Source organism: Poeciliopsis prolifica, unplaced genomic scaffold (genome assembly GCF_027474105.1).
Source record: "Poeciliopsis prolifica strain line A6 unplaced genomic scaffold, Auburn_PproV2 SCAFFOLD032, whole genome shotgun sequence".
Classification (NCBI taxonomy): domain Eukaryota; kingdom Metazoa; phylum Chordata; class Actinopteri; order Cyprinodontiformes; family Poeciliidae; genus Poeciliopsis; species Poeciliopsis prolifica.
This window is the reverse complement of record NW_026562407.1, coordinates 6,063,194-6,085,513: the sequence shown is the minus strand read 5'-3', so window position 1 is coordinate 6,085,513 and position 22,320 is coordinate 6,063,194. Positions and strand designations below refer to the sequence as shown.

At 39.3% G+C, this 22,320-nt stretch overlaps 1 protein-coding gene across 1 annotated transcript in view; it reads left to right on the top strand.

Annotated features, from left to right (window-relative positions):
• LOC129373336 (glucosidase 2 subunit beta-like) overlaps positions 1-22,078 on the top strand; it is a 137,762-nt gene extending 115,684 nt beyond the window's left edge. The window contains exons 13-15 of the mRNA XM_055051229.1: positions 2,310-2,381; positions 17,024-17,123; positions 21,009-22,078. Of these exons, the coding sequence (XP_054907204.1) occupies positions 2,310-2,381; positions 17,024-17,123; positions 21,009-21,146 (310 nt within the window). The 3' untranslated portion in view covers positions 21,147-22,078. The remainder of the gene's footprint in view (positions 1-2,309; positions 2,382-17,023; positions 17,124-21,008) is intronic.
• Positions 22,079-22,320: the final 242 nt, after the last annotated feature.

Genomic DNA, 22,320 nt, shown 5'->3' with positions numbered 1-22,320 from the left:
GGATAATTGGTAGCTCCATGCCACTCTTTTTTTTTTTTTTTTGTCTCACCGGCTAGTCATTGAGAAAAGAAAAAAAATCTTGCTTACACAGTTTTTTTTTTTTGACTGATGTTTCACAGGTCTTATCAGTTGATTTTCCACAGCATCAAAAAACTTGACAATATTGAATTTCAGTAGCAGTCAATAGAAAAATATGTGCTACATAATAATACCAAGACTTTTTTTTTCTTTACACTTTACACACTACTGTTTGCTAAGAAAACTATAAAGATAAAGTGTGTGGTTGTATAAAATGTTTGTTTTTTTGTCAAATAAGACTCATGTTTCATCCAGCTTCATTCGTTATTTATCCATCTTAGAATAACAGAAACTAAGTAAATACTGCTCAATAGAACCTCTTAGTTCAGATTGTCGAGCAACAATCAACAAAACCACTTTTGTTGATTCTCTCAACAAAGATGTTTGAATATATTCTCAAACTGAAACAACAGATCCAACCTCTAGCTTAATAACATTAATTTAAGGGGAGGCCCTTATTTTTCCTGCCATCACAAACGTAAACGTGGTAATATCTACTGGGAACTGTGAGCTTTGGTTGAATGATAGTGACATTTCTCTTTCACTATCGCTGAAAGATAGTGAATCCAAATGTAAACAAAGAATGGACATTTGGAAAATTACCTCATTCTTCTTGTCATGGTAGAGGATCTGTGATGCTGTGGGCCATTTTCCCCTTTAAATGCCCTGTGAACTTTGTAAGACTGCATCGCATCATAAAATGGGTCCCTGAACGGAAAAAATAAACACAAACTATTTTCTCCCATGACCTGCAAGGTGAGTTGGAGATAAGACAGGACCAAGGACTCTTATCATCATTCATCCAGCAATCTAGATGAAGTGGGAGCAACTGCTCTTTTAGCTACTGTTAATCCAGGACAAGCCCATAGTACACCCACACACGAAACAGAGCTGAAGTGCATTGACACTTACAGTTCCTGAAAACATAAAAAAATCTTACTATAAGATTAGCAGCATCAGTGTTCTCTGTGCATATAATGGCAACCTTTCATATTCTGATTCAGCCCTTCAACTTTGCATTTAGCAGGTGGCTACAGAGTGCATTTTTATTCATTTTGGCTAATGTGTTTGTGGGACTTGACCTCGCCATGGTTTTGTGACTTGTTGCTGTTTTTTCTGTTGTCTGCTGATAGATAATGAACTGAAGTTTAGTGACTTAATTCTGCCTCAGTTGTCAAAGCTGTAGCACCTGGCTGACTCATAATAACTGGTGCCAGATATTTAGGAGAAAAGATGTCAACACTAACTCTATGCTCTCTTGTGTCAACTTTAGGAGTCAGGATCGGGATGTATATGTGTGTGTGTGTGCTTTTGTATTTTCTGAACAACAGAGCATAGAAGATACTATGTGTATGTTGCAGCCAAATATCTAGCAAAGCACTACTGAAAGTTACTGAAAGTTTTGTGTGAACTTCCAGAGGTTTCTCTCTGACTGAGTTGCTCATTTGGAGGAGTTTGAGATAACTCCAGAGACGTCAGCCAAGAGAAGCACAGAATGTACCCGCACCGTACAGTCAAAGATTACCCAATCAATGCCAGTGATTTAGTCATCATTTGCAGGCTGTTAAAGAAATGGACATTACATACATACAGATTGGGACATCATTCATCCAGGAGCTTTTTGATTCTTCCCTTGCGACTGGTATAAGTCTAGCACCAGTACTTTACCACAGCAGTTTAAGGTCTTGCTTGGATCTGATTGTTCTGACTGGAGTTGAATTAGAAATCTTAATTGACATTAAGAATTGACAAAAAACCTTTAATGTTTTTTGTTGGAAAGACTAGACAAAAAATTGTCAAACTGAGCAAAGATGGTGGAGATTGGAGTTTGATGATAATTCTGTTTGGGTTTGACACTACTGCATGCTGCATGTGCGTTTAATGCATAATTAATACTGAAACATATTCCTTGATAGGAGGGCTTTTAATATTTATACCAAGCATTTCTTAAGATAATCAGATGTGCATCAAACTCTAGCAGAGAAAAAAACTGTATTCTTGTATTGTGATGCATATTAGCTGGCATTTCTACTCATGCTGAACATCTGTGGTGGGCTACAATCTGCCAGTAATACCCGCAAATGCCAGCAAATTTTATTTCATCGAAGTCTCAAAATAGAGGAAATCGGCCGAGCGAATTCTGAGGAAAAAGAAAAGCTATCTGACACAAAAGTAAGACCATATGTACCATCTAATTTAATAGGCACATTTTCTTTCTATTTCCTCTGCAGGTACATGTATACCCTGTGCCCATTCAATATGGTCTCACAAAAGAGCACAGCAGGAACAGAGGTCTCATTAGGGTAAGTACCTCAATCTCTGTCTATTTGGTTTCCAGAGTGAAATATCTCAATCGATGACCTGCCAGAATGTGTCAGCCAAAGTGGGGGAAACAGTAAATCTATTATGGAGGAACTTGATTTAAAAACATTCTTTCTAAAGTGCTTTGCTGCACTTTGTGGATGTGTTCTGCTCTGACATTTAAAATCTGCTGCAGAGCATGTTCACTCCTAGGTAAATAAAATGATAAGTGCCCTTTTCATGAATGAACTTGAAACAAATCCCATCACTTTACTTATGTGGAAGCTGGCCTTAGATCAATATTTGTTTGATTTCTTTTTCCCACCTCATTCAGTCACTGTTTGATTCTTGTGACCTTTAATCAGCCTCTAACAGATGTGTTTTACAGTTTTAATACCTCTTGATCCAGGAAAAATGGGTCTGGCTTCATATACTGCTGAGGTTGTGTGTGTGTGTGTGTTTTTTTTTTTTTCTGCCTCCAAGGGTTTCAGTTTCATCACAACATGCTAGTGATTGACGACTGTAACCTTGGAATTGGTTCTATCAACTGCTGGGGTTTGATGTGTGTCATAAATGCTGTGGGAGACATCAGCTTTAGATGTCAGAAAATGCTTTCTAGTTCTTATGTCTAGGGAATCCCACTTTATGGTTTTAATTTCCAGCATAGTATGTTAGGCCCCCCTCACAACAAGGTAAGGCATCCCCAAAGTCCTCAGGAACTCAACAACTGTTCACTCGTCAGTGGATGATGGCAAACCTAATTTCAGCATTGAGGCAATCACGATTCTTTGTTCCAACACAACCCTGATTTTCTTCTCTCGGATGTGTTCTCAGTCATCCTATCGCACTTCTACCACCACGATACAGTTTCCTCAACTGTGGAATCTATGTGAGTAATTTTAGCCTAGCACAAAGCATGATACCAATATCTTGGTAATAAATGGTAAACTTATCTATCACCTTATTGAGTCCTGAGGATTCCAAAGTGCTTTACACTACATTCAGTCATCCACCCACATTTACTCTTTGATGGTGGTGAGCTACTACATTGTAGCCACACCTGCTCTGAGACAGTCTGACAGAAGCGAGGCTGCCATTTACCGCCAACATCAGGTCCTCTGATCACCACCAACAAGGCAGGTCTTTACCAATGGCACGACTGAGACAGACAGAGCAGGTGTTTGAACTGGTCAGGTGGGGATTTGAACTGGCTACCTACACATTACAGGACAAACTCGTGCCACCATCATCCCTTCATAAAACCGGTCACGAAGAACAGTGCATGTGACACCTTAAAATCGATCACTGTGAGCTTGTCATAGCAACTCTTTGGTGGACCTATTTCATTTTTTTAATGTTTTGTGCTGAGATTTTTATGCTATTATATTATAAACCCTGCCAGCCACAAGTCACACTTCTGCTTTTCACTAAACCTGATGCCAGAGTTTGACAGTGAGTAAATGGTCATCAATAATGTGAGTTTATTTCACTCATACCTTCCTATAAGTAACCAGCCTATGTGCAATTTGGAGGTGTGCGTGTTTCTCTGTAACAATATGACAAATAAGCATGCACCAATCACTAAAAATGTTAATGGTGACATATCTATTGATTTAGAGATGATGATTTTAGGTGTTTATTGAGATTCTATTGGTTGAAGTTTGCTCAGTGGCAGGACACAATTTTCATTCCAGTCAGCCTCATGAGAGCACTGCAATAACTAAATTATTGAACTTCCGCCCTACAGTTGGCACTAATAAGGTGGTGATGTTCTTCTAAAATGCTCCGTTGACCAGACAATACATCTGCTGTGAGCCACCATAGGGAAACCCTGTCACTATCTCACTGTGAAAGCTGAAAACAGCCTATGATGCTCTCTACGACATACAGTACCTCTCTGAGATCCTCCACCCCTTGGCTGATTTTTTAATGTTGCACTGCAGTTGTAGTCTGATGCATTGATGTCCTCAGATTAACATTCTTTGACAAACATATTGTATTTTTTATCTACTTTTCAGGTTTCTCAACTTCTTTAGCTTTTGAACCAAAGCTGTCAATGTGTCTTCATAGAGCTCCAGAGTGTTGCATTGACAAATGCATTGTTATCTACTTTCTGTGAAACAATTCTCTAGTCCAAAAAAAAAAAAAAAAAAACATAGCTTTTGTTTTTAATAATAGGTTTTTTCTCCTCTGTTCTCCGAAAGTCCCTCATTGGCCTTAGCCCTCTGAATTTCTAATAGTGTGCAGTTCCTGATGTTGGAAGTGCTACTGAAAAGGCTTTATTCACTGTAGCATCTCTCAAAGGACAACTAAACATGATAACTCGGCAGCCTTGACTTGTTTTGCAAAGGGAGAAATCACAAAGATCCAAAACCCCACATGGGCTTCGCGACATTGTCAAAATATGTTGTCTTCTTTTGAATCAGGCGTGTCTTGTCTTCACTCGGCGGCTAAAGTGAGATGTTACATTCTAATTTATGTACAATTACCCTCCTCACCAAACACATAAATACATTTTTTTCTTCTTCTTTTTTTTTTTTCCTTTTTCAAATGGCAAATTAATTGGAGTCCAAAGCCGGGGCTGTGTTTTACATTTTTGCACCACCGCCTCCCACACTACCTTCTCCCGTTTGGAGCGCAAAGTGCAATGCTTCACCATGTTGTTGATGTAGGAAAGAAGAGGAACAGAATGCTAACTCTGAGTAATGTGACCCCAACGCTCTGTCTGCCTGTCACTCATGATGGTATGGAGGGGCCAAACGGGAATGTTCGTTGAACACATCTTTGAAGTTGGAACAAAATCTCTGCCAATAATGACGCAGATCCAAAGATTTTAAACATATACCTATATTTTTTCCACGCCACAGGTATGTGGAAAAAATATTTTTGTATTTCAGTATTTACCTGTCACAGGCATGTAGTCTGCTAATTTTGATAAGTATTAGAATGTTACATCAGGCCATTAGAATACGTGGATTCTAGAAATATCTACCTACTGAGAAGTATGTCCATGGACTTCACAGTAAATGCTCTCAACACATGAATGACTGCATCAGGCAATCAGCCTGTTGCTTTGCTGAGGTGTTGAGGAAGTCCAGCCTATTTCAATAGACCCTAAAATGGATCTATTAAAACCATTCTCTTCAGACTTGGAAAACAACACTGATGACATGGCTCTTCAAATCATCACTCACTCACATTAGGTAATTTGGATCTCTGCTTCTGCGTTCTTCCTCCAGAGTCTGATAACTTTATTTCTAATAGAAGACTTTACAGCCGTCCAGTCGTTTACTCCTTAAGCAGACTAAAACACCCTGGTGTCTCTGATTATAGAGTCCCTTAACAGAGAAAGGCAACAGTTTTTGGTCCATGTCCTAAGTCTGTCTGGCAACAGCACTCTACACCCTGTGAATCTCTGTCAAACTACAGGATGAGATTTGCATCATTTTCATTTAAAGACTGGAATCATTCCTATTGCTTGGCATTTTTCTTCTACTCTGTTTTCTTTCATTAAGCTTTCCATAAGCAAGGTTAGACGCAGCAGTCTATGAGCCTTCATTCCAGACTGCTGTCCATCGGCATGTTTTTGTTGACTAGCTTACCAGCTGTCAAGTTGACAATCTTTGTCATGATTATGTTTGCCGTATTTAAATCCGTTTTATTAGTTTTATGTAAAAATTCAATTCTCTAGTTGGTGAATTTTGTGTTTTCTTTAGCAATAAGACATAATAAACAAAACTAACTGAATTGAGATCTTGTTATGGTTCTGTGTGCAATGAAATTATATAATAAATGAATGTCCCTTTTTAAATTCAATTACTGAAACATGCTTTTCAATTACATTTTAATTTGTTGAGGTGAAGCTGTACATTTGATTAGTACTGAAGCTGTCAAGGAGACTGAAGCTCCCTTTGATATTATGTTTAGCTCAGCCTGTGGAAAACGTGCAAATGCAAGCTAGTGAATGCAAACACATTGGTATTTTCTGTAAGTGTATATGATAAAATGTACAGTTTTCAGAGAGCATGTAGAGTAGTGAAGGTCTGTGCGGATGGCAGAGGAGACACATGAATCACAACCAGAATGGCAGGTATAAAGTTCATTTTTTATCCAGACAGACCATCAGTCAGAGCTTGCAGGAGATGGCTGGGCCTCCTGATATCAATCTGCATGGAGGCATCCTGTTTCTCCCCAGAGGGCTGAGGGGGAGCAAGTGGAGGGTTTTGATTTAAACGGTAGCATTTATCACACCTGCTCCAGCATCCTAAAGGACAGCCGAATGAAACGGAGGAGAGGAGCAACAGCGGTAACACGTGAAACCTCGACTCCAACTATTGTTTTTATGCCAATACTAACGCATGCTTAAACCATTTGAAGAAAATTGGATTTGATGCTTTGCATGTGATTACAGCTCATTGTGGTTGCAGCATATGAAGTGAAAATTGTTCCCTTAGCCCATCTTCGTTCTTGGTTTTGCAGCATGTTTGACATTAGTCCATTAACTCTACAAATGTTTTTTAACGACAAACCAACTGGAGCACTCTGTTTTTTTTTAATGTGGCCACATGTGTGGCAATATAAAAAAAAAAAATTCTGAATGTACGGCAGTCTTACTCCATGCTCCCAATTATCTGTAAATGCAGATATTATACAACACACACTCCGCTTCTTGAATTCCAATTTCTCAGTTCCCCCATTTTCACTTCTCTGCCTTTCGGCCTCAGCAGCTCAACAACTTCCTGAGATGGCTGTTGTAACAATAACATCAGCAATAGTAATGATAATAGAGCGGGAAAAAAATCCTTGCATTGCGACAAACACCATCCCAGTGTGACAGTGTCGTCTGTCTTCATGATGCCCCCCTACACACCAACTTCCTCGCTAAAAAACAAGACTCACTTGGTGAAATAAGTTGGTAAATGCAACTTATTGGAAATAGTCTACTTGAAAAGACAGATAAATACACAACTGCATTACTTGGCTAATGCTTTAATGGGGTGGAATCATTTGAAAGCAATGCTCTTCTTGACTGAAAAATAGAAAATTTAGTCTGAAGAGGAAGAATATTCAATATTTTCATACTTCCAATTGTGATTGTAAACAGTTTCTCCAGAAGTAAACAGTCACCTTTCTTGACATTTTTTTTCTAAACTAACTGATCATTTCTGGAACGATTATTATCGACTTTAGTACTAATGAGAAGAAGAACAATAATGATGACAATAATCATTTAAACTGCACTGTCAAAATTATTGACAGTAGTTGATTGAATTCAGGTGCTGCAATCATAGGTGTGTGAAATCTGCCACATTCTGACTGGACTGTGGTGCTGGAGGTGCAATCTTGGTCCTTTAGTTAAAAAATAAGTGTAAATTTCAAAAATAATCTTAATTTATAGATATTGTACCAATGTTTTTCAAAAAATAAAGCTAAACACAAATGAAAAGCTTAAAGCCAGCCACTAATAAGAAGTAGATTAATACCCTCTATTATCCAAAACATCACACGTTCCTTCAAATTAGAAACAAATGTGGATTTTACTATCACTTTTAATTTCATATTTGTTAGATAAATAAAGGCATTGTCAGTGCTTAGTCTTTTACCATTAAAGTTTGAAATCAGGTTATTCTGGAACAATGTTGTCAACATCCTGTAATTACCGTTCAGCCCATTTCTTGTAAACAACCCCAACAACTACAGCAAAAAAAGAGAAAATAAAAAATGTTGAGTATGATAACTGTGTCTCTGTATATAACAACCTTTCACCACCACCAGAAGTGTATTTGAAATTTTAATGAAGATCCTTTCTAACTTAGCCCAAGGTAAGGCACATAGAAATAGCCACAGCTGCTACAAATTGTTCTAAAAACACAAAATATTCACGTCTTTTATTTGATCAGTAAATATGTAAAATGATAAAAGAATATAAATTCTATTTATAAGCGACTTGTGTTTCCAGAAGGAAAAAAAAACACAAGAAAACAGCATAAATATATGAAATTCAGAGGACAAAGAGATTATTTGAATCTAGCTGTGGAGGAGAATGGGATCAGTGGAGGGGTCATCAAATGAGTTTTTGTTTTGGGACTCGGGGGAAATCAGGTAGCCACGCAGCTGGGGTCAGGAGGGTCAGCTTGGGTTGCCCAGCAAAGTTCAAGAAGCCCAACCTTCTATTGTGCAGGGGTCAAACTGCTTTACACTTGTGATTATTGGGAGCATACAAGGAGAAAAAGACCCGAAATACTGAAATTGTGTGTGTCCTTGCAAGCAGCTTGCTTGTTCACCCTTCACCCTCGCAATCGCCATGTTTGACAGTTCAAGCTTTGGATGTGCCCAAAATCCAAAGCTGAATGCATGCCAGAAAAGAAAGTGCAGGGGGAGGGGATTACCCATGTTTTATAATGTTGAGTATTGTTTAGTTTTTACTACCATATATGTTTTGTGCCTCACTAAGTCTTGTAATGGGATTCGGTTGGAGATTTTTTGGTAGTTAATTTGTTTTTGAGATATTTTGAATCTTACTTTTTTTGTATTAAGTATGCAACAGAGAGTTGTTACCCATTTTTCATCTCTATTCCATCATGTAACAAATGATGGAATAGCAATTCATTTAAGCAATAAACAAATAGGTAATTCACTTCAACTTGTCACCACTTGCAGCATTTTGACCGTCTCAGGTAGTAAGACTTTTTTTCTCTCTCTCTCTCGTTTGTCGGGTTCTCTACAGTCAGCTCTGCTTTTGCTTGTTTTTCTATGGTGTGACCCCCTGCCGGTTGCTTGAGTTTTTACTTAAATGTTTTAGATTGTTTTATTGTCTGTACTTTGTCTGCAGCATGTTTTACCAGGGTAAAATATAAATATAATAATACAAGAACATATTTATGAATTTGTGTGATCTTTCAATATGGGCTAAATTTGGTTTAATCTTTAAAATTCCTTCAGTTCCATGTTGTGCACAGTGATAGCAGAAGATGAATTTGAAGGCACTACATACTACATGCGCGAATGTATCTAATATAAGCTGTGTTCGTTTCACCCACTCAATTATTATATATTCCACTCTCCAGTGAGTCAGCCAATTTTAGTGGTGTTTGTTCAACTCTAATGTTTCATTGTCCTGTGGTTCATGAAAATTAGTATTCAGAGGTTGTTCACTTTATTGTAAAATAGACCAGAATGCTTGCTAGCATGTTTACACACGTCAATTCAGGTTAACCCCCACGACTGATTATTATGATTTTCGAACTTGCGAAAATCTTGGAAGAGAAAATCTACCAATAGGTTTGCACAGAAATGGTTCAATATTGAAATTGAATGAGTATATGGGTGGAAGAGGCAGGTAATGGAATTGTGTAATCAAATCAAGGAGGAAATAAAAGACAAGAATGGTGAAAAATGAAACGAGTCCATGAGTGCTACGAGTGACTCCTGCAGGTTCACATCACTCAGTATTCAAACCCACAGGTCTCCCTTGAACTGCCTTATTGAACAGTAGATTTTCAAACAGAAAACAGTGGAGCGGTGAGGTAGCCTAGCAACATTGAAACCACAGCGAATGGCTGCGTGTGCCCACTACGAAGGAGCTCGGCAGCTGAAACGACAGCGCAGAGCAACCCCAGAGAGAGTGGGATGTGCTGGCCACCATGAAAATACAAATAGGGAAGTGCTTTGTGGCTGACATCTGTCTGCTGTTTGCAAATCTGCTGCGCGTAAAGATGTTTTTTTTTTCTCTTGCATTCACCGCCGCCTCACTTTAAAACCCAACCACATTGTCACAACTGTGTTTTATTTTGTCCTGGTTTTTTCTTTTCTTTTTTTTTTGTCCTCTGTGTGGAAGAGCCTCTGATTGTTAGAGCAAATTCCCAGGTGCTGAGAGAAACAGGTACATCGACGGGAGTGCCTCCAGGCTGTCGAAGTCCCTCGAGGGGCTTTAGTTTGAATGATCCAGCTGAGCAAATTTATTGGCATGAAAGCAGAGACTCCACTCTGTGGCCATGGTAATATGGAAATATGCTCTTTTGATCAATAAGAGTCTATTTCTCATGAGGACGACTCTAAAGCCTGACACCTTTTTTTTTTTTTTTTAAGCGGCGGAGGAATGGGATTCTGACGGAAAAGATTTCAGATTCCGTCTTGTTTTCAGATTAATTACTGCGTGCCAGCAGTTTTCTGCAGCAGCTGCACATGAACTGTATAAACTGGAGATAAGTACGGCAGCTAATTATTTCCATTGGTGGCCATTTTACTGCAGTCATTAGGGAGCTGTAAGATTATAACTGCAAAACTGATCGAACATAAACAGGTTACAAATGAGTGCAACAAAAACAAAAACAAAAAAAACTATAACTCAGGCTGAATCAATGAATGACACTGAAAGAGCTTGTGGCAAAATAGCCTGGCTTGGAGTTCCAGTTATGGACTAAAAGTCCAATTATGGTATTTGTGTAATGATATTTTAAATATTTTAACAGCTAAAAGTATTTGTTTCTGCTCCTATCAATTATTTCTAATGCATTTGACAGCTGTACTTGATGAATAATAACAGGAAGCTGCACGGTGTGGGAGCAACAGACTCTAGATAGCAGATGATAAATGATTCACAGTTCTTTAAATATGTTCTATTTGCCTATGTGTTATACAATGTATTTGCAGATATTTACATAGAGATAGAAGGGGGTGGGGGTTCTCTTTGAGCATCCAGCATTCTGTACATTTCTGTATATTATAGTTAATCGTTTGAGATTCATGAAAGGAATCCAGCTCTGTGAATTCAAGCTTAATTTATTCACTCCATCAGTAACAGAAACATTTCTGTCTTCTTGAATATTCCTATTTCAGTTAGCAGTAAATTACAAAGTGGGAAGAAAACAACAGAAGGAACTTGGGAAATTCCTCATATCTGTATATTCCTTATATATTTGAAGATAATTTGATGCAATCATCTTGCCATAACTATTTGGCCCCAGAATCTCACACTTGGCTATTTTTATTCCTATTGAAACATCGAGTATGTGGACATTTTGTTCACTTGCTGGCTAATATGTCCCAGTGAGATGGTTTGTATTATTCAGTCTAATCAAAATACAGGATGTATAGCATTAGGCTAACTCTGTATATAAATCCTACATGTTTGCTTTTTCTAAAAACGAAAAAAAAAAAAATTATCAAAGCGATTGCAATGGCGTTCCTGTTCATTTCACACAGGTCCTTTAATTGTTTTGATAGTTATTTAAAAAACATTTTTTTTATTTTTTTATTTTTTTCCCCCCCACCCTCATCTTAACCTACGGAGCAGTGACACCTCGACTGGAACAAGTGCATAATTGCACATTTAAGTGCTCTACTTAATGTGCTCATTTTCAAGCTGTCAAGGTCATTCGCTGGAGTGCCATTAGCGGAGAGAGAGGCCCTCTCTACCTGGAAACATGGCAGCCTCTTGGTGCCCAGTGCTTTGGAGGAGGATCGTGCCACGATGCAGCCAGAAGCCTCTCCGTTCATTCACGGTTGCAGGGAAATGTTCGGCCTACATGCAGAGCTTCCGGTCCCTAATGTGTTTATGATATATGGCCCTCTTTCCTGCTGGCCCACACAATATCTGGTAATCAAGCCAGATTGGTAATGACTCTCGCGTGTGTTGGAAGTGGTGTAGAGCAGAGAGCAGGGGGAGCTGACACGGTGAACCCCTGATGGCCTTTCTGCTGGGTTTTCATGGCAACAGCTCGGTCTTTAATGAGGCACAAGTGAACTGTTAGCAGAATGCTGATTTTTGGGGTCGACATCAGGCCCTGCTCAGTGTCTGTCAGGAAGGTGCTGATGAAATGTACATCCTTAGCTGCTTTTATTTCCCCCCTCTCCCTTTTTTTTTCTATCACCACATGAAATTGCTTTGGCCTTGAAAGTGAAAGAAAATGTGCCATCGATGTTTTTATAGCAACCGTGTGGGTCAGGGTGATGTACATGAGACAAATACTTGAGGGGTTGTTGTGAAAAGCAAAACCTTTAACCTGTTTTCCGAACATATAACTGGCAGACCTTCTGCAAGTACAGTAAATTTATTTGGACGCCATTATACAGTTCTCTACTCTATTGTTCAGAAATGTCTAAAGGTAGAGAAATAGCAATCATAAAGGCAGTGTTTGTGAATCTGAAAAAAAAGACTGCTCCATGTGCCCTTCACGTGTTCCTGTGCATGAATTATTCATGAAGGTGCTGGGCACAGTGGGCGGCAGGAGGCCGAGAGCAGCATTGGCGCCTGGCACAGTAATGATATCGCCCGGGCTCGTCCCAGAGCGCCACTCTCTTGATTGGTGGCCCGACGAGAGTGGCAGAGGTGAGCCATCCCCTGCACCGCCGGGCTACGTCAACGGTTTTCTGGGTTGGAGCCGAGAGGGATGCAAGTTGGCTGGTTGAAATCATCCAGCAGCTCTAAAATGACTCTCGCTACCTTCCAGAACATTGCCGTGTCTCATGTTGTAAATGATTAGCACATTAGCAGCCTAGTGAGCAGACTAACCTGCTGCACCAGACCCCTTGTTAGAGCAGTGAAAAGCATAGCTGAGAGGCCTAATTTATGGCAGCGCTGGCTAATGAGTGGATGCTATGGTGAGAAGGTGAAAGGAAAGAGCTTAGACTTTACACAGCCTAAAGAAGGTTTACATTACGTTTCAGGAGCTGCTACTGGAGAACAGTTGTCTCACTATACTTAATTCAATCGGTTTCTTCTTTTGTGCATATCCAATTAAATATTGGATGTGTACACCAGTCTGCTTTGTTATGGTTAGCATGGGGCAGACAGTCTCTCGCGACTCAGTGAATCATACAGCATCAACTCACTACACTTAAGGACCTGGAGGTTGTTAAGGGACTTGCTGAAGTTCCAACTGAGTATCAGAATTGGGAAGAAAAGGGACTTTGAATGTGGGTTAGGGTTATGGTTGTTGATGTCAGGAGGGGCTGATCTGAGTATTACAGAAACTGCTGATCTACTGGGATTTTCATACACCAAAAAAAGAGAAAATGTCCAATTAGCAGCAGTCGGCTTGATGGAAATGCCCTGTTGATCTCAAAGGTCAGAGGAGAACAGACAGACTTGTTTGTGATAATAGAAATGATTCAGTGGCTCATTACAACCAATGTATACAGAACACCTTGAAGCCTTGATGCAGAACAACAAATAGTGTCTTGCTCGTCTTCTAAGAACACAAAACCGTGGCTTTGGTTCACACAGTCTTGTAACAATTATTCAATAACAGATTTGGAAAAAAGTTGTCCTGTCCAATGAGTTTGATTTCAGCTGCAACATTCAAATTGTCAAATTTCACTACAACCACATAAAAGCATGAATCCACCCTGCGTTGTATCAATGGTTCAGGCTGTAGTCGTTAAGGGCAGATGTATTCCACTGCAGCACTTTAAATATGTCTCTTTTAAGTGGTTTTCCAGTGTTTTGGCAAAATTGTGAACTTTAAAACAATGTAAATTGTAATACTTAAATCAAGCTGGGTAGGAACTCTAAATCTGAAGTATAATTAATTTTATTCGAGGCAGTACAAGCGTATATAATGGCAGCGCTTTTCTCTGTCTGAAGAAACAAGCTTCAGTGAGTTTACATCAGCTGAACAAACATGCCAGACGTTACTGAAGGCAAATGAGTAGATTTATGCTGGGTTCATTTGAGGCCACCATTATGTTTGCTTCTTCTTCGAGTTCTGCTCCTCGTCTTTTTCTCAAGCGAACACCCGGAAACTAAAAATCCCACAAACATCAACACAAGCAAATATTTTGCCCCAGTTTCCCCCCCGCGCCCGCCTCCCTCTCTCCTCAGCATCTTCAGGGTGTTTTAACGCCAGAGCCGGGTTGTCCGAACGATAATTGCTTCTGAAAAGTTGATTTGCGGCTGTAGCAGAGGGGGCAGCTCTCCTTTCAGTGTGGAGCGAGATTAGCAGTGGATCTTCAGGACTTATCACTCGAGGCATTCGGATTAGCGCAACGATGCAGTTCAAAACGGAATCGGTGGTCACCACGGCGTTTTAAAGGAAGCGAGAGAAGCTTAAATCTGCTCAAGCTATTATTAGCAGAAGAGGAGCTAATCAGCTTTTTTTAATGGTAATTACCCTTCATCAGGATTAGACTATTTCATTTTTATTTAGTTCTAAATTAAACATTAAAAACCCTAAAAAAAAAAAATCATTTATTAATTTAACCCTGGAGGTAATACTGCTTATACAACAAATTTAATGTGATTTAATCAAAACTCCATCTCCTTTTGTCAATCGAAATCACACCTTAGTAATTGAGAGGAAAGCTAAATGAGATTGGCTGCTTGATGTGTGTAGTTGGACACATTGGAGGACCCCAGTGGTCCTGTTTTCACTCAATGTATAGATAGTAGGTTTAGCTGGTTGAATGTGATTCCTATTGCAGGTTTAACTTTGATGGACGGTGCATTTCATGACATTAAGGAAGGGCAGAATCTCCATCCAGAAATTTACGCCCCAAAAGGTTAGTTTCTTTACTATTTGGCATCAGTTAATTGTTAAAAAGGAAGCCTGCGTTTTGTAGCCTGCTTCTTTGTCCACATTGTGAATGGACTACAACAAGTTTCCCCTCCCACCCGTTCTACAAAAATATGAAAAAATGTAGATTTCCAAACAATTTTTCCAACCTGCAGTCTAAATTGTGTTTTTCCTATATTCCTTTTTTTTTTTGTCTTTCTTTCTTCTCTCTCTATCTCCATTCCTTCTATCTCTCTGACCAAATGTCTTCTATAAATCCAAAATGAACTGCCAGGTACTGGATTATTAGCTGAAACACAGTGAAGGAAGCCTGAAAGAGATGAATTCCTCAGAGACATTGGTTTCCTTTTGCCAAATGAAACTGAGGTCCTTGTGCATCATTCCAATGGGAATGTTTGGTATTAAGTGGGGTGACCGGACGGGGTGGGATGGATGAGAACATCCAGTCGGTAGACCGGATGAGTTAAGGAATCTGATCCTGCTGCGACAAGTGCAGGCAAGCATGACTTGTGTCAGGGATGCAGCTTAGAGCCAAACTGTGACAAATTGGATGAGAAAATGAAGTTGTCACAGATCCCAGGGGGTCCATTGTGCAAAGCCGGGGTGGGGGGTTACATGATCTGACAGCAGGTCAGACTAACACATAGCGATGATAGGCACCCTAATCTTATCCAATTAAGCAATAAGACCCCATGTATTCTTGTGTTGATGGTGTTAATAACTAGTAGAGAGAAAAACAACAGCAGACTGACTTTAGAAAATGGCCTGCCAATACCAAGCTCAGGTAGGTATTATTACAGGGAATGATCTATCAATAACTTCCCATCTCCTGAGTCCAAAAGACCAGTGTGTTGGCCACATCCCAGCGATAACTCAGCTCCTAATTGACAGCGTCTGCTCTTCCTCCTGGGGCACACAAGGGCCGGCAGAGTCGAATGGAGGAAGGGGAACGGCAGCGAAGCTTGGGAACGGTTGGACGAGAGGCGATGCACAAGAGATCGCCAGTCAACCGGCCTGAAAAGCCAGAGCACCAGAGCTTTCTGCGCTCACCTTGACAGCAATCCGTTTTGAAGCATCCCGGTGCTAACAGGGTGCTAAAAGCCAATCAGACTTGCTGAAAGGGAAGAAAAGGCGAGGCACTCGGACCCCGCTGGCGTCCACTCGTGCGAGCAATTCACCTCTGTCTGACCCACTCAGGCTTTTTAAATAAGCTTTGCACATAGTGAAGAGCACTACAACTTTTTTGTTTGTTTTTTTCTGAAGAGGACATCAGACTTGGACTCATCAAGGTCAAATGAGTAGCAAATTATATTTCTGAAATCTTCCTAGATACAACTCAATAAAATCTGATGTCAGATATCAGCTTGAGCAAAATACTCACAGTAAATCAACAGTAAAGTTATTCTAAAATTATTCTAAAATTTTCTTCTGGTTCCTTACTCCAATGATTAATTTGCGGCTGGAATCAAACAAAGATTGATTTCATTATTTTTGCTCGGCCATCTCTATTTCAGATAAAAAAATAGTCGCTACAGTTTAAATTGAGGAAAAAAAAATGTCTTACCAAAACTAAATCAGCCAAACTGGCTGCAATTGTTACCTTAATTAAGATATTGAGGCTCAGCAGCAGATTGGAGAAAGTCAGAAAACATAATGAAAGTGCATATGCTGATGCAACGTTGGACTGCTTTCACTGGCATCCTGGTTTGGTTTCCGTTCTTCCCTTGAAATATTTGGTGAGAATATAATTAGCGAGCGATGGGCAGGCACACTCATCCAAGCCTGGTATCGACGTGTTCCTCCTGTGTGTTGTTGCGCGCCGTTCTAGCTCTGACAAAACAGTAATTAATATTTTCTCTCCATTGTTGAGCAAGAGAGGATGTTTGAGTAACAGTGCCAAAGAAGGGCATTGCCAAACTCGCCATCTTGCCAGTTTTTTTTTTATTATTATTTTAGCTGAAAGACAAAATTTTTTTTCCATGTGCCAACTGAGTGATGTATTTAAAAAAAAAAAAGACTCTGACTTTGTCTCAAATGTTCTTGAAAGACCACAGTAAAAGTAAGAAAAGATGCCCCAATAATTTTTATTTATTTTTTTCTATCTGTTTTTTTGTCACTTTTTGCTCCAGGCTGTGGGGAATGTGGGCAGGACCAGCAAAGAACCGCTACAGTCAGATGGTGTATGAGAACGGAGAGCCGTGCTGGCAAGGAGGATCTCGCACTACCTCTGTAAGTAAAGATCAACATGCAGCCCTGGCAAGCACACACACACTCATACCTGTCCACGCAATCAAACTTTACGTGCTGCTTTACTTCTGCTAATGTCAATCCCTGGGACTTTTGGGTCATGCTTCTCATACGCTCTCTTATTTACCTGCTTATTCATTAACCCGGACTAAAACTTTTATCAGATGAAACAATTAAATAGGTCAATAAAGTTCTCAAGATTCGGCTCAAAGATCAGAATGTGATTGAGGGAATCACTTTTGACAAGTTGTTTTTGAACAGGTTGAACAATTTACAGAAAATCATAAGCAGCTCTGGAGTTTATTTGTAATAAACCTGAACTTAAACTTGAGCAATAAAATTACTTTTCACGTCTTAACAAATGAAGCGACAGGCCAATGTGAACATTAAAATAGCTGAGGGAAAATGTATCAATGCCTGAGACGGTTGTATTAATCTAGCTTTTCAAAAGCTGTACCAAAAAACAAAAATCCTACCTAGTTCCTGATATTAAAAATTCACTGGTCAAAAAACAGTTCCACTCTTACGCACACTTCCAAATTGTGCATACAGTGATCTGACCCTTTATCCAGAAAGTGATTATTCCAAATTTCCACCACCCATAAAAGCTTTATCTGCTCTGACTGGTCATTGTGTTTCTCAGTGGACATGTGGATTTTTATTTTATTTCATTTCATTTCATTTTTTGTTTAAAGCATAGCAAGTTACGGTGTTAATATCATCGCGATCAAAAGAGATGAACCAGAAAGCATTTTCCTCAGAACAAAACATAAACCAGGGTCAGATTTTGAATTTACTTTAATGAGGGGAACTGAAAGTGAAGAATCCTGCTTCAACCACAGAGGTGAAAAAAGTTCAGTAATAAATGTTGGAAGGCTAAATCTCCTTTAAGCATGAACACACTTGAATTAACAATGCAAATGGGACATGAACTGCAGGAGATAGCTAAACAGAACACTGACATGAACCCCGTAACAGCACATTAATGAAGGGCAGTTCGGAGATTTCTCTGCTTTCTCCAAGGGTCTTGCTGAAAATCCTACAATTAGCTCTTCATCAACCATTTGAAAGGTTAACATTTTCATGGCCTCCCCAAAATCAGCTTATTTTTTCTAATGTCGAATGATAAAAACAAACCAATTGGCCTCCTATTTGCTCCCAAACATATTTTTTTTATGATCAGTGGTCCTCCGTTTGCATCCTTGACTCATATATCATCTTCATTTTTCCCACAAACACTCTTACAGTCGCTTTCACTATACCCATTTACGTTTTCTTTTTCTTTTTTGGCAGAATTTGCTCAATTAAATATGTAGCACATTTTCTACTCTCTGCTTCTTTCACTGCCTTGCCCCCTCTTCAGATCAGATCCCAGTGAACGTCGTTTGTAAATGTATGTACTCTAACCATCCAGGGGCCCCCCTTTGAAAAGACTAAATTGAATTCCTTTGATACGACCCCCTAACCGTGTGCAGGCAGCATAGATGAAGACTCGTCAGAACTCGACGCTCATTATATCTGAAATGTTGAAAGTTTGCCTTGGATGGTGCTCCCTCTCTCTCACTCGGATGAAATAACACTTTCTTTTTTTGCACCTAAGTGGGGACCAGTGATGTATTGTTTTACTTGGGGTAATCCAAATTCAAGCACTGTGCAGTTAATCTCACCAGGTCTGTGGGGAAGGAGGGAAGTCGACTGTTTAATTTATTAATTAAATTCTCAGGCCAGGGCCGTAACATGCCAGCAACTGACTACAACCGCTGCAGATTGGCAAACAGCTGCTCTCACTGTGTGATAAATTGGGCCGGCGTACGTTTGTTCTTGTCGCTCATTATATCCTAAATAATTTATAGAGACGTCCTTGTGTCAAAAAAAAAAAAAAAAATCAGATGACTGTATTCAAAAGAAGTAGCTGGTTGCTTTTCTTTGCCATTTGAAATTCTAACGTATAGATTTGATCAACACAAAGCAAAACTAGCTAACAGGTAATGCATTCTACTCTTCTTAAAATTTTGCATTTTCTAGCTTTCTCCAACAAAATCATACTCCCGACATATATACATAATAATAATTCTACCCTTTAGCTTTAGCATGCTAAAATTAGCATGCTAAAGCTAAAAATTAGCATGCTAAAGCTAAAAATGTGCATGCTAAAGCTTTAGCATGCTAAAATTAGCATGCTAAAGCTACAGTTAGTTCTGTTGTACTGAAATTTAGTTTAAGTTTAGATTAAATCTGTGACTATGCAAGATCCCCTCTAAAAATGCTTGGAAATATTTTATTGGTTTAATAGTTCAAACAACGATTGTACCTCAGTAAGCATTAATATGTAGCTGTGGAAACTGCCGCAGAAGCTAACATCCGCAATCTTTGTTTTGCGCTTGGGGATTCAGCCAATCAGCGGCAAAGAAAACCAATGCCACTCTAGATATGCTTTTCTACGCTTAGCCTGGAGTCACGTTCCACAGAGAAATACTGAAACATGATAAAGCTGGAGTTCACTGGTTTCATCTCATCAACTTCTAGCTAATCTAACATCTGTTGATGTACCATATATAAACCAAATGGTCATGTGACTACTTTATAAAACAGAGAAAAAGTTTTTATTCTCTTTTAACTATGTGAAAAATTATGACAATTATTTCCAATATCAACACCGATCAAATAAATTAGGAAGGTGCAGGTTTGTTCCTTCCTGATTAAATTCTGTTTTTTAAATCAGATAATTAAGAAGGGTAGATTCACTAAAGCGCTTTTTTTGCTTACTCTGGTAACATATTTTACTACTGCACTGTTGAAATCAATATTAAGACACTTCTCAGTCAAAAGATAACCGCTTTTCAAAACGTCACATTCAGAAAACTAGGAGGAAAACCTACATTTTAATTACCGATCTTGAGATTATTCCTGATTTATTGCACAACTATGTTCCTTTTTCAGACAAGTTATGATGATTTCAGTATTGACCTAAATCATCATCATCATCAGGATTTTTACTCTTGATGGAGCTGCGTAGGGCAAGGCTCAATACTCTTCTACATATAAATCCTTATGAATCATAGTGACAACGGAGCAGCTCACAGATGTTTGTTAGTCAAACCATATGTTTTGAATCTACGTTTTTGTTATGTTTTTATGTTCGATTGCTTATGACAAGTAAAGCAAACAGTGGAACTATAACGGATGTTTTTCCCCGAAAAAAACTTAATTTGAATGTTGTTTCGTATGTCTGAGTCAGACCTCACATAAATTATGCACACAAGAAAGCATTTCGTCTAACCAGGCAGAACAAAAACATTTAACATTTCTGTTGAACTTGATACCAGGTGACATAAAGGAAAAAAAAGTTTTTAGTTTTTATCCAGGAATTGAACAAAACTGAACCACCAGCACGGCGATATCTGTCTGCTTCTTGCCTCGCATGATTGTTGTTAAACAAAGGGAACTGTGCTGAAGATTCAGGATGATATGAGGGCTCCCTAAACAAACGGTAAAAAATAATGTAAGTCATTCTTTGCTGTCTTGTGAAAGAGGTGAAACCGTTAGACCCGTGGCGACTGTTATCGCGTCGTTTCCAGATCTGTTTGCTTGTGGGAAGACAGCGGTGATATTCCATTATCCCACAGCGTCCCCAAAGTACAGAGACAGCAGGAAGACGCACTCGTGTTGGTTGCAGGCACTGGAACTGCCAACATGCACTGTGAATATGTGAAATGCCCTGAAAGTCTTATTTGTTTCCACTTTTTCCAAGCTGCATCTTCAGTCGGCTCACTTTGTGCGTTAAAACCGTTAAAAGGCTCCCGACTCGAGGAACAGCAGCTCTCGTCCCCACTTCACCTCGGATTCTCCTCCTCTGTGCTTTTCTAGGTCACTCTGACATGCGGAACCGAGACAGCCCTGCGATCGGTGAAGGAACCCAGCAAATGCCAGTACATCATGGACTTTGAGACTCCGGTGGCCTGTCAGCCGGTGCTGAAGCAGAGGGGCGTGCACAGCGAACTGTGACCTCCCCTTCCCTTTGCCGCCTTAGCCTGGAATAACTTGGACCCCTGCCCTTGTTGGCTTGCCCACAGTGACAGGCCGGGGTCCTGAGGGTCCTCTGACATCTGTGTTGTCAGAACGTATATACTTCCATGCAAGTTTGACTGAGGTCAGAAAGTATTTTTTGTAACGATGTTCCATGAACACTTTCTGTGGTTTGCATAGACTGTTACTTTGCTACTTTATATCCATTCTGTTCTTCCATATAGCGATTACTGATGCATTTCTTAGACAGGAACGCTTGTGAAATAGCTTGGTTTCATTACAAAACAGAGCAATATTACAATAAATGATTTCATGAGGTCAGGCCACTTAGGTTACTATTGTTGCAAATATAACCGCTACTTTCGATGGGGGCTTTGTCACTCTTCTCGATTGTAGAGTTCGCTTTATTATAGCCTTTACTTAATATCAGAAGAAGAAATATATCGTCATACATGTAGAAATAAAAAAGTTATATTTAAAAAGACCAAAAACATTAAAAAAGTGTGATAAAGAGCAGACAGATTGACAATGTCAAGAGTTCAGTTTTTCTTCCCCCCACCCCCGACTGAAATTTGTCGAATTTCCAGTCACTTTTAGTCAGTTTTAAAGGTTCAATGCCAAAGTTTCTGTTGAATTAAATGGGATGGCTGAATTGTCTTCAGAGGATCAAATATGTAGATGTGAGCCTCTTACTGTTACATATTTACATGTTAAACGGGCTGAAGGCTGAGATCCAGCAGGGAAGGTCAGAAAGTATTTAGGAACGCACAAAATCTTCTCAGTATGTCCATCAGATGGTAAAGTGTTGAAGTACGTTCTACTTACACTTGAGTGATCACATTTTTCTAACTGTATATAATAGAAAGTGATTAAATTACACATAACTGCTGTATTAAAGTTTTATTTCTGAATGCTTTTGTCCTTTTTCCATCTAATTTAAATAATTTCAAAGGCAGTTTTGAGTAGTTTACTTGTAAAAATGTACGTTTTCTGGAAATGTTACTTGACTGGTAGGCTCATTGTCCTGACTCCAGTCCAACTAAACACTTTTAGCATAAGTTAGAGCAAAGCCTGTGAGGCAGAGCAACTCATCCAACTCTGACTGAGTTCACATGAGGTTCCTACAAAAATGGTCAAAGGTTTGTGGAGCCAC